Source organism: Chlamydotis macqueenii, chromosome Z (assembly GCF_036417535.1).
Source record: "Chlamydotis macqueenii isolate bChlMac1 chromosome Z, bChlMac1.mat, whole genome shotgun sequence".
Classification (NCBI taxonomy): Eukaryota; Metazoa; Chordata; class Aves; order Otidiformes; family Otididae; genus Chlamydotis; species Chlamydotis macqueenii.
Genome location: NC_141593.1, coordinates 66,912,166 through 66,925,231, shown reverse-complemented (window position 1 = coordinate 66,925,231; position 13,066 = coordinate 66,912,166). Strand labels below are relative to the sequence as shown.

Below are 13,066 nucleotides of genomic sequence, written 5' to 3'. Positions count from 1 at the left end.
CGCCTGAGCAGGAAACACAGCTGGGTGAGGATGCTTACAGGAAAAGACAGGAAGAGCTCTTGGTAAGTCTTTGACACAGGGACTTCCACAGAACTGACGGGAACTGGTTCCTGAGCAGTGCAGCAGATACACAAACCCGCCTGCTGCTTTATCACAGTAGTTTCCACATAAGATTTGGATAGTCTAGAAGAGTATCCATACTGGGGTGGGTATCTGTCCAGACTGAGGTGTAGGCATTTATCCTGGCTAATTTGTATTATTTCCTTTTCCTGATAGATAAATAGGCTGTCGTTTCCTAAGTGTAATGAAGAAGGCATATTTCACAGCCTCTTTTGCACTGGGACCTGGAACTTGGTTGGGGCTTTTGATTGTTACCAGAGTTCAAATATTATGTAATATTAATTTGTTATTTATAGTAAGGATTGGGTTTTTTCCCCCAGTTTTTGCCTGTGATAAATAGCATTTCTTTTTGTTATCAAAGTCCACGCTGTGGCACTCCCACGTTTGCCCTGCTGCGCGGTGCCTGGTGCTGACACCTGTAAAACTTGCCAGGTTAGCTTTAGGTAGCAGCACTCCCCTTTCAACTTCAACAGGCTGTACTCCCCTGGGAAAAGTTAAACCCGAGCAAAAATGTTTACAGCATCCAAGTCCTGTTTTGTCACGTCTCTCTACACATATTTTTATGTATCACTATATAGCCGGAAGGGATTGTGGCAGTCTCGCAGTGATCCATCTCTTCCCCCAATAGCATATTGCTCTATTACATCCAATTAGTGCTGTGCAAATTATTCGCAAAGAATAATTTATCAGACAAATGTAGACACTTTATCTGCTCAGGGAATATCTTAACCAGACTACGATTTTTCTCCTATGTATTAATTATTCAGCAGTCATCAACACTTTTTTCACATTGTTAACTGTGGACAGATGACTGGGTTTTTGTAATTGATACACGCTCTTAGACAAATTGGCATGGATCGTTTCAACAGGACTCTATATAACCTTTCAGCTCATTTTAGAAAAATGTAAGAAAGCCTGAATGTAAGGTTGCCTGGAAAAAAATACAAAAATTCTTTCCGCGCAGGGTCAGAGTAAAACTTTCAGTGCACCTTCTTTAAGAGTAATTTTTTCAAATAGAAAAAGAATTCTTTGCAATGAATTCCAAGCACCTCCAGTATGAAACATTATTCTACAAAAATGTGAAATATCTCCAGTGCGGTGAAAGTAAACACGTCACAGTCGCCGAAAGCCTTATTTCTGCAGTTTGCGTAGAGGCAGCCCAGGGCGAACCCCGGGTCCCCGAGGCAGAGCCCTGTCCCCATGCCCGTCTGGCTGGGCCGGTCTGCCGGGTGGGGCTGGGGCAGGCACCTCCCGAACCCGGCTGCCATTTTAGCCACTCTGGGCTGTCGTCCTGCCTGGACACCCGCAGTTTTTGCAGCGTTTCCCTTCACCCATGTGAACGCAGTTAGAAGCCGGAGAACTCAGCCCAGAAAAGCCGAGGGGGCTGGCTCTGCTTTTCGGCCCTTTAACCGCTGTCCCGCACGGCCGTTAGCGACCCGATAGCGAGGCCGCGCCTCACAGCGCGGGCCCGCTGCCGGCAAGCCGCCTGCCCGGGCGGGTGGCGGCTGGCACCATCCCTGTCCCCCCCCAGTTTCGCCCCCGGGGCCTGCTGGGGGCGGAGCCCGCGCCCGCCGCCGCGCTGGGGCGGCCCCGCACCTTCCGCCGTTGGCCCGGGGCAGGCAGCTCGGCGGCCGCCGCCGCGCGGCGCGGATCGGGCGGGGGGGAGGCGGAGGCGGTGCGGATGGGGCTTTGTAAAGGGGCGGGCGGCGGCTCGGGCAGGCGCTGCTCTCGCTCCTCCTTCGCCGCCTCCTCCTCCTCGTAGCGCGGCGGCGGGCAGGCTCCGGCCCCGCAGCTCCCCGCCGAGGCGGCGCGGCCTCCGCTGTCTCCTTCCCTCCGTCCCTGCCCAGTCCCGGCGCGATGTCGGGCGGCGCGGCGGGCGCCCCCAAGCCCCTCCCGTCCTCCGGGCCCAAGTCGCTGCGGGAGATGCCGCATCCCCTGGCCACGTCCAGTAGCGAGGAGATGGGGCCGGCGCTCACCCCTAGCCCCGACCTGCTCCTGCCCCGCAGTATCGCCGACAAGGTATGGCCCGCGGAAAGGGGGGTCTCCGCTTTTGGAGGATAGAGAGAGAAGGGCTGTGTGTGTGTCCCCGGCCACGTCCCCTTCTCCGGCTACATCCTTGTCTCCCCGCGGGGAAATGAAGCCCTGGGCGCTGCTGACATCTATTGCAAGAGCACGGGGCTGCCCACGGGGGGAGAAAGCACCCGGTGTGGGGGCTGCAGGCATCGTGTCCCTCTCTGCGAGGGACCACCTAGGACACCAGTGTTCCCACTCTCACCGGAATGGGTGCGAGAGGCAAGATTTTACTGATTGTATTTTCCTGTGGCTCACACCCTCTACAGATGGGCCTGAAAGCTTCAGGAATTGCTGCAACTCCCTCGCCGTCTCCTTCCTGTAGCCCTCACGGGGGAGGCTTGGAGCTGCCGTTGTTTCCTTACCACCGAGCTTGCCATGGGCTTGTCTGTGACTGCGCTCTCCAGAGCTGAGCTCCTGGCTCGCTTCTTCACAGCAGTGTGTAATGCGGAAGGGATGCTGCTGCAGGAGTATCTGCCTGCTTTCCCTTCCCTAGATCTTGCAGGGACACTAGTGGGCTTTGTGAAGTGCCTTGCCCATGTGTGGGCCTGGATATGAGAATTCCTGAGTGTGAAAGCAGCAGTGGCAGCACAGCACTGCTGAGAAGTTAATTACTCTTACAAGGACTTAGTATCTCTGTCGGCAGGCTTCCTGAAATATGTTAAGGTAGGATTTTCCAGATGCAAGAGGTGATACTAGTTTGAAACTTGTCAATATGCAGTTCTGGGCCAGATGGTGTGTTGTACAAGGTGTTACAGAGCTGCTGGTGGCAGGAGGTGCTTCCTGTGGCTGTTGTCCTGGGGAGCATGGAGTGAGCTGCTTCTGAGCAAGACAGATATGGTAGTTTCCAGAAGCCCTGGAGCTGCGGTCAGTATCTGGCCTGATACATTTCCTGCTCTAGGGGAGTGAGTCAAGGTGGTCTGGCCTCTTCCATGTGTCACCTTCTGCTGCCCTGTAACTGTGCTATACAGATTCAGCACTTGTTCCTGCCCATGTAAGGAGCGCTATCCTTGAATGTTTGCCCACTGTTTAAGTGAGAAGCCAGGCTTACCTTCCCTCTGGGAACGTACACTTTCATCTAAGAAACTTGTCAAAAGAGTTAATGGCCCTCTGAGAGAAGGGAGTATGTGAGTAAGGTGGGAGTAGGAATTGTAAAGTTTTTTGTCTATAGTAGATTGGATTTACTCGCGTAACTGGGTTGCTGTCTGAGCAGTTTGTAGCAACAGGAGTTGGCAGCTGCATTTCATGGGTATTCTTGCAGCTCAGGAGTGCAGTGGTAGTACTGTACTCACTGTTAGCACTGCCTGTCCACACTGCTGTGTGGCTGGTGAGCAGCTCTGTTCTGAGGAATGGCTGACAGCCTAGAACTTATTTCCTCAGCTATATTAAAGAGCTTTTTCCTTTTGTAGCGTAAGCAAGCTTCTCTCTGCTTTACTGCTTTAAGGAGTGTGAAAAGTGTATCAGCATCCCTGATAACCTAGAAGTACTTCACTAGCCTTAAGCTCTGGTCAGCTAACTTCTTGTCAGCAGGAAGGTTCTTGCACAGTTTTTCCACCAGCAACACAGGAGAAGCCCGTCTTCTGGTAATACCTGTATGTAGTACTGTCCTGTTCTGGGCACTTGGCAGCACAGAAGTACTGTAAAGGGCAGAGCTAAAAAGGGCTGAGGTAAGTGATTTTTAGACTCTGTGGTTGACCTGGAAATGGCACGAGGGTATTGAGCCTTGCAGAATAAAAGGATTTCCACTAGGAAGAGAGCAGCTTTTTTTTCTTTTTTTTTTTTCTTTTTTTTTTTTTTTCCCCCTTCCTTCTAGCTGAATTAGCAGAAAAAGCCAAATGTCTGACCCTCCTGATGGGAAGAGTCCAACAGCTCTGCTATGTGAGGGGATGTGCCTTCTTCCTCTTAATACCTGATGCACTGGGAAGAAAAAAATAGCTGACTACTTTCCTGCCTCAGGAAAAACTTCAGTGAACAAACAGGTGTTCCTAACTGTAAGGCAATAGTAAACTTCAACTGCTTGCACTGTGTATTGACTAGTCTATAGAAGCAAGTAAGTGGAGGTAAATAGGTAAACTGCCTTTTAGGTGGTTAATATGTCTCTTGGTCTTGATCTCTGGTGGTGGGTCATTAATCTATTGAAAGGCTGGTTCACTAATCAACTAACAATGTGTGGATAGCTCCAACAGTTGGGTAACAGAGGGAGGTCAGTATTCAAGTCTGATTCAGGCTGAAAGCTCTGCAGCAGTTCTTTATTGATTCTTGAATAGGAGCTGTGCTTGTCTGCTCCCTTGCCCTTTCCAAGGGCATTTCTGGAGAGTCTGGTGGAGATTGGCACTGCAGGAGAAGTTTGGGTTGAAGTCTCCTGCTTAAAAGTGGCTCTGAGTTGGTAAGCTTCTGTAAGGATCGCTGTTGATAACCAGTCCTGTACTAGGACATCCTGCTGACAGACGGATATTGGCAATGGCTGACCGATCACCGTGTACTGGATAACTTGCTTTTTCTGGGTTCTTCTTACCTGCTCTGAGCAAATACTTCCTAAACACTGCTGCAAGATAAAAGTATCTAAGACTGAAACTCTCTGAGGGGATAAAGTGCAGAAGTAAGGGAAGTGATTTTCCCATAAAGCGATGCTTAAATTTCCACTGCTACAGATGTGCAGCCTGAAGTGGTTGAACCTCTGCTGTCACTGCTTTGCATTCGTTAAAGCATGCTTTCCCTTCTTTTATTGAAGGCACCGAGTAAGAACACTACTTTATCCTGAGTCAAAGGAACCTGGAGGAGCGGAACACTGCCTGCGTGTCTCCTGTTGGGTTTTGATTCAAAGATGGGAGTAATGTAGCAGCTTCGACCCTGTCTAACTTTGAAGTCTTATAAACCTTTGGTTGCTGTGGTGGCTAGTGCTACTAGAGCAGTAGGTCACGGGAAAGGGAAGGAAAACCTGTGCTGTTTTCTGTGGCTTGCCTGGTTCTGAAGCCCTCTAAGTACACTAGTCTGAGGTTTTCTGAATCTTATGAAGATGGCTGGAGAGCTTTCATTGTCTGAAATAGCTTCTTCATCCTGACTTGTAGGAGAGAGCTGTTTTAGGAGCCAAGAAACCTTAACTTCTGAGCAGCATCTAACCTCGTAAATGAAATGGACACTTCTGGCCAAGTACATGGCTTTCACAGTGATTCTGCAGCAAACATGAAACACTTGAGTTGTACATTCCTGTCTCTGAAGTGTTTCTGTATTGGCCAGATCTTTATAGAAAGATCTTTCTGTCCCGTTCAAATCTAATTGCATAAAACATTGTTTGTCCTGATACCTGACCACCATCAGCTTTTTTGAGCTTATTCTCTCTTTACCTTTGCTAGCCGCTGCATAAGGAGTCAGTTCACAGGGAAACATGCAGGGAGAAACAATCCCTCAGGATGCCTGGCGGGGTCCATTGCAGACTTAGCTGTAAAACTGAGGTCTTGCTCTCTTACAGAGCTTTTGGAAGGCATGCAAGCTAATGGAGATCTGTTTTTCAGAGCAGATCCCGTGCAGAGGAAGTTAAGACAAATGGGGAAGTGTCAGTGTAGATTTCTCTCCTTTTTTTTTCTTTCTAAAAAAAAAAGGAGGTTCTACTTGCATGTGACTACTTGGCTCCAGTTCACTAGTGTGTTACTTTCAGTAGCGGATCTGCTCTGTCTACTAGGACAAACACTTTGACACTGGGGAGAAAAGGCATTATTAATGGGTTACTGGGTTTGGAGCAGGGGTGAGAAGTAGATGGCATTCTGCTGTGTGATTGTACCCACATGGTTGTAGAAGTGTAAGTCTCAGGATGCAGTCCCACTGAGGCTGTGCAGATTTAATTGCATGCTGCTAAGTGCTGAAAGTTCCAGGCTGTGCAGAATTAATGTTCTGTATGGCTTATTCCCACTGTCCTCTAGCTGTGGTCCACTTATCCTAGGTCTCAGCCTCCCTTTCTGACATCTCTGACTACCTGGTACTGTACTTGTGGCCAGCTATAACCTGTTCAGCTTTTCTTCTTTGAAGATGCACATGCCTTGTATTTGTTGATACTAAACAGCTGAAGTGAGCTTCAAGGCTGTTTTACAGGTAGTAATATCAAGCAGAGCTGATATGGAATACCAGGCTTGCAATGAATGCATAGCTTGAATTTGCTAATTCATTGAGATGGATGTTAAAACTTCTACTGCAAACTTCTGGTCACTAGCTGAAAACTATTGCTTGCATGTGACCCTTTGCTCATCTGCTTGCAAGCTGCTACCCTTGTGAACCCCTAGGCCTGTATTAGCACCTGATCAAGTATAAATACGTGGCGTGTTTGCTGGAGTACTGTTACTTAGCACTCATATTCTGGAAGGAAGCCTGGCAGCTCTCCAACAGAAAAATATACCGGGAGTCTGGAGCTCTACTTCCAGCCTCCTTGGTTGCTAGTTTATAATTATTGCTCTTAACTTCATCCACCCACAGATGAAACCAGTTTGCAGTATAATCTGAAAGTTTAAAATAGATCTGCCTGAGCTTCTACAAACCTCTTCATTCTCTGGACTGAATGAGAACTGTTAGACCAGGACCATGTATTGTTTTTAAACCACACTGGAGATAAATTCTCCATCTTGGACAAACTGAGGAGAACTACAGAAAGTCAGGAAGTGAAGCTGACAAACTTGTGAAGAAATGAGTTGATCTCAGTTCCAATCTACAGGAACACAAAACTGACAAGCACAGAGAAGTTGAGGCTGGAAGGCATCTCTGGATATCTTCTAGTCCAGCCCCTCGGTTTGGAGCAGGGTTAGCTAGAGCAGGCTGCCCAGGACGCTGTGAAGTTGTTTTGTTTCATATCTCTCAGGGCAACCTGTTCCTGCATCCATTCACTCGCAAAGTCAAATTTGTTTCTCACGTTTAAGTGAAACTTCCAATATTTCAATTTGTGCCCATTGTGTCTTGTTCTGTTGTTTGATCCACTGAAGAGTCTGACACCACCTTCTGTATCCATATTGGTAAGATTTCCTGAGCATTCTCCTCTCCAGGCTGTTGACCTTCTTTGCCATGAGGCATATTGTTGGCTCATGGTCAACTTTTCCCTCAGGATCTGTTGTGTGTAGTGTAGTGTGGGTGTGTGGTTTTTTGTTGTTTTTCTTTTTTCTCCTTTTTTTTTTTTTTTTTTTTTTTTTTTTTTTGTTGGGGCAGTGTGTGGGTGTGCTGTGGGTTTTTTGTTGTTGTTTTTTTTTTTTGTGGTTGGTTGTTTTTTTTTTTTTTCTTTCCTTCTGTGAAGCTGCTTTTCAATCAGTCAGCCCCCGGCACATACTGCTACATGGGGTTATTCCTGTCAGGTAAAGGATTTTGCATTTCCTCATCTTGAGTTTCATGAGGTACCTGTCAGCCTGTTTTCCCAGCCTGTTGAGGTCCCTCTGAGTGACAGCACAACCGTGTAATGTATCAAGCACGCCACTTAGTTCTGTACCCTCAGGATACTTGCTGAGGATGTACCTTATCCCATCACTAGTGTAATTAATGAAGGTGTTAAACAGTAGTGGTCCTATTACTGTCTGCTGGTGTACTCCACTAGTGATTGTCCTCCAGTTGGGATTTGTGAGATTACAACCCTTTGAGCCCAGTAGTTCAGCCAGTTTTCAGTCCATGTCAGCGTATGTCTGCCTAGCTTGTACCTCATGAGCTTCTCTAGGATGTTATGGGAGATTGTTGAAAGCCGTCTTAAAATTGAGATGAACCACATCAAAGCTCTCCTCTTGTACACTAGGCCAGTTGTGTGTTTGTAGCAGATGTTGGGTTGGCTAAGTATGGCTTCCCATAAGTCCATACTGACTTCTCATCATCCTGTGCTTCATGTGGCAATGGCTTCCAATATTTGCTCCATCACCTTTCCAGGGACTGAGGTGAGGCTGAGTGGCCTGTGCTTCCCTGTATCTGGCTTCTTGAAGACAGGAGTGACACTTGGTTTCTTCCAGTGCTCAGGAACCTCCCCTCATCACCATAATAAGGATAAGATAATTGAATGTGGCATTATAGTGGCATCATCCAGCTCCCTCGGCACTTGTAAGCCCATCTCATCATGGGTTTATGTCTATCCAATTTGTTGAAATGCTCCCTAACCTGGTCCTCCCCCACTGATGGTGAGTTTGCCTTGTTCTGGACTTTCCCACTGGACTCAGGGGCCTGGGATTCCTAAAAGCTGGTCATGTCAACAAAGTCTGAGGCAAAGAAAGCACCAAGTACCTTGGCCTTATCTGTGTCCTTTGTAATTACATCTTCTGACCTATCAGGACTTAATTTTCCTTGTTCTTTTGTTGCTGATGTACCTGTAGAAGCCTTTCTTGTTGCTGTTCTCATGCTTTGCCAGATTTGGCTCCATCCCCCTAAACCCATTCATGCATGCTCAGAGAGTGTCTCTGTATTCCTTCTGGGTCAACTGTGCCTGTTGCTGTCTTTTTTTTTTTTTATGCTTCCTTTTTATATTTGAGTTAGTCAGGAGCTCTGTGTTCATGCGTGCAGGTCTCCAGCCATCTTTGCTTGATTTTGTGTTCATTGGGATGGACTAGGTTAAGGGCTGGCAACGAGTTCTTTGAAAATCAACTAGTTCTCCTGGATGCCTCTCCAGGGCAGTGTGCCTTCTTCCTAGCAGATCTGTGAAGAGGCCAAATTGTGCCCTTCTGGAAGTCTGGGGTTGTGATCCTGCTCTTTGCTTTGTTGCCTCCTCTCAGAATCCCGAACTCCCCCAGCTCATGGCTACTGTGGCTGAGGCAACCCCCTACCTTCTCATCCTTGACCAATTCTTCCTTCTTTGTAAGACTGAAGTTCAGCAAAGCATCTCCCCTTGTCAGCTTATCAGTCACCTGTGTCAGGCAGTTGTCATAAGTGCACTTCAGAAACCTTCTAGATTGATGTCACCTCTGCTGTGTTGTTCCTCCAGTGAATATCATTGTAATTCAGGTTACCCATAGGGACCTGTGAACGTGAGGCTTCTTCTAGTAAATCCATCCTTGTCTGCAGAAGAAGTGCTTGAAGGACACGGAAATGTCTTCCACCTAGGACAGTACGATTGTTAGTTTGGTTGAACTGTTTCCTGTTCCAGAAATCACCTATTTATGAAGCTGTTCTGGCTTTTGGGAAATGTGTGGTTCTCTTCTCCCAGTCACTGCACTGAACAGGGAGGTTATGTTGTGTAGTAGATGTGTGTTAAATCCCCAAACCATGGTTCTTAGCCTAGAAAGCTTCTAGGTAGAAGCACTTGTCTGCCACATGCTTCATAAGTGGACCGTCAGCTCTCAAAGCCTGAGCTTAGTCCTTGTCTCATTTAAAGGAACCGCTGTCTCTTCTCCTGTTGCACTAAACAGTGCGTATGTCAGACAGCTCTCTTCTAGTCTCTTGCTTAAAACAACTGGCTTAAACCTAGGATGGCCTTCCAGCCTGCCATCAGTGCTCTACCCACAGCCAAGCTGCTAGCTGAATCCAGTTTCCCATCTTTCATAATGATGGTAACTAGAACTGCTTTATCTAGCTATTTAATCTCTTAAACTCATGGTATCACTAGGATAGCTTAATACTATGGCATCTTACTGAAAAAGATAGAGTACTTGTCTCCTTTCTGCTTGCAGCCACTCTGGGGTTTGGTAGTGTAGAAGCACACAGAGTGACACATTGGTGTGCTTGCTTACGGTTGCCTTCATTTATAGAAGTAAGATTTCTATTAGTAAGGGTGCTTTAATGGTATCTTACAATGTAGATGCCCTAGTATTGTCACAGAACTGAACTCGATGGTCTCTTTATGATCCACAACTTGCCAGTACAGTGAGCTTCTCTGGAATGGGCAGTTGCCATCTCTTCTAAACAAATTATAGAATCATAGAATGGTTAGGGTTGGAAGGGACCTTCAGAAGTCATCTAGACCAACCCCCCTGCAAGGAACAGGGACATCCCTGACTAGATCAGGTTGCTCAGAGCCTCATCCAACCTGGTCTTGAACGTTTCCAGGGATGGGGCATCCGCCACCTCTCTGGGCAGCTTGTGCCAGTGTTCTACAACTCTCAGTGTAAAAAATTTTTTCCTAATATCTAATCTAAATCTGCCTCCCTCTATTTTAAAACCATTACCCCTTGTCCTATCACGACAGGCCCTACTGAACAGCCTCTCCCCAAGATGAAGGATAGCTAACACTTAACTTGGGACAAACACTTGCATCAACATAACTCTTGGTACCTTTACTTTTTTAGTCTTTCCATCTGGTAAAACTGAACATAGCTTTTACTGTATAACAGTATTATTACTTTGTGGTTCTTATTTCAGTGTAATGGAGGGAGGGGTATACTTTGAGGTTGACTGTGGTGTTGCACAGCTTTCATAATTGTTTCAACAGGATTGCTTCATACTTAATAAGACAGAGCATTGAAAACAGATATTCAAAACATACGTAGAGGAACTTGGTTCTTCAGCCAGGTTTCAGAAGGGTGAGTCTTGGCAGTAACTTGTCAGCCATGGTGGAAAAATTTATGCTTGGTGGTTGGAAAGAATCCTCTGGGCTGCCTGTGCTGGAATGCTTCAAACCTACTTAAGATGCTGGAAGTTCTCTGAACTTCTTCATGGGGAGAAGGGGATAGCCAGATTGATTAAGCTGGTCTTTTTTTTGTAGCTGTGTGGGCACATCCTTCTGCCTCAGAGGTTTGTGATAAGCCTCAGGCAGCATGTCCCTGTGATTAATGATGGGAGGGACAGAGGATAAAGACAGAGCCTTTCCTACTGACACAATGATCTGAGAGACATCAGTTCCTAGACTAACCTGCAAACTATTGTCCTAGTGTCTTCTAGGATTGTGGACTACTCTTGTGGTATCTCCGACAGATTGCCTGGCTGTCACACTAGCCAGTGTCTTCCCCATCTGAGTGGAGAGCTTTTTTTTTTTTTTTTTTTTTTTTCTTTTTTTTGTAAAGTAGGTCAGGAGATGAGACCGGAGCTCTTACAGTGCAGTGAGACTCAACTCAGTACTGCTGCACGAAAATCTACTTTCAGCCCCAAAGCTGCAGTTTAGGTGTTGCAGCTTGCATGTGCTTGTGCTCTGCAGAAGACAACACACCAGTTAAAACTAGCATTTGATTTTGTGTATTTCCCAGAAGTAACTTCGCTGAGGCTTGTTTGCCGCCAACCTTGAGCGAGATCTTAGATACTGAGCTGTACCGACTCCTTAAGCTGTGGCTGACTCGACTGCCTGAGCCTGAGCTGCAGTGCAGCTGAGACCCCAAACTCTTGTGGCTGGGGAATACCGCTCCCCATCACTAGGATGAAATGGGGCAGAAAGCTCCAAACTCCACCTTGGAGGTGGTGGTAAGTGCAACCCTGAGGTAAAAGCTGAGTGAATTTACTCCTAGTAAGAATTTACTCTTTGTAAATAGTTGGAGAACTGTAGGGAACCTATTTCTCTTCCAGTTACTGAGGGTAGTAACTGACAGCAAGGTAGCTGCTAGCAGTACTGCAGTGACCGACTGAAGATGGAAAACACATCCAGTGACCTGCAACTCTTTTAATAAGTTGGCATTTCTAATGCCAGTCCAACTTGAACTGGCTTGTTAACAGATTAATTTATGGGACATGTTTTATTTTCTAAATTTGGAGGAGTGGGAGACAGAAAGAGGAGTTGCCTTCAGCTGTAGGTAATGTTATAATGCCAAAACTCTTGACTCTCAACCAGATATTTCAAGAAATCATGAAGTATCTGTCTGAATAAGCATGTAGGTGACATGAGTTAGTGGAACTAGCTGAAGTTGTTCTGAATATAAAGATAATAATCCAAAATTCATACAACAGGCAAGGAAAAAGCTTAGCCAAGAGCTGTATTTAGAGTGGTCCTCAAAGCATAAATTCCATTGGAGAACATCGCTATCAGTATGAGGCAAATTGGAAGTAAAAATCTGAGGTACTGCCAAGATGAACAACATTTGTGTTGTTGCCAAGAAAATCCCTCAAACTTTAATCAATACCCCAGTTATTGCCACTGATCGGCTTGGCCTCTTCAGGATTTGTATGCTGATGTTCATTGTGCTGACTAGCTTGCTCCTGGATCAGTATACTTCACTTGAAGGCCCGTGTGCCAAACACCTGTATGTGTCACAGTGGCTGTCAGGAGCCAAGTTCATATAAGTAAAGGATGTATCTATACATTAATTAGTCTGTAGATCTCATGCCTTGTTTCTTCCCTCCATCATCTCTACAGATAGTGTTTCCTCACAGTATGAAAACTCTACAGGACTGCTTTTCCGCACTTGCTCCCCTTAAAGCAGGGAGTGAAGCGGTCATACTGTGTGGTTTTTGTTTTTATTTTTTTTCTCTTCCAGCAGATATGCACTCTCCCCCTCTGGGAGTAAATGCCCTTCTGCTGGAAAAAGTCTTGTTTTTCAATAAATGTGATGGAGGGCTATCCCTTAAATTGCACTCGTGTAAACTAACTCTGAGAGCTCCCCCAAGAGCACACTCCTCCAGGTCTTCCAGGGCTTGAGATGAGACTGTGAATTCTCCACTCTGAATATCTCTGCCTCCTTTAGTTGCACAGTAGTGGTTTGTCAGTCTGATTTGTTCTCATGAAACCTTTGCTGATCTTGTGAGGGGAAATGCTAAAGAGGCTCATCTAAGTGAGTGTGAGGAAATCTGTATCGTAATGCAATATGGAAAGGTATTCACCAGGGTACTACAGTGCTTTCCAGCCCTCTGTCATTTCTTTCCTTCCTGTTTTTTCTCTCTGCTTCTTCCCAATCCCTTGCATCTGTTCACATTTTAAAAATATTACTGTTTGCTTTCAAAAACATCTCAGCCAAATTGGCACTTTGGTGACACTGGATACATAGATAACTGTGTTGATGCAGCTAAACCTACTTAT

The 13,066-nt window shown here is 46.3% G+C and overlaps 1 protein-coding gene across 1 annotated transcript in view; it reads left to right on the top strand.

The window, feature by feature from the left end:
* Positions 1-1,801: 1,801 nt before the first annotated feature.
* Positions 1,802-13,066, top strand: part of SNX30 (sorting nexin family member 30) — a 49,715-nt gene continuing 38,450 nt past the window's right edge. Inside the window, exon 1 of the mRNA XM_086770960.1 lies at positions 1,802-2,139. Within this exon, the coding sequence (XP_086627086.1) occupies positions 1,978-2,139 (162 nt within the window). The 5' untranslated portion in view covers positions 1,802-1,977. The remainder of the gene's footprint in view (positions 2,140-13,066) is intronic.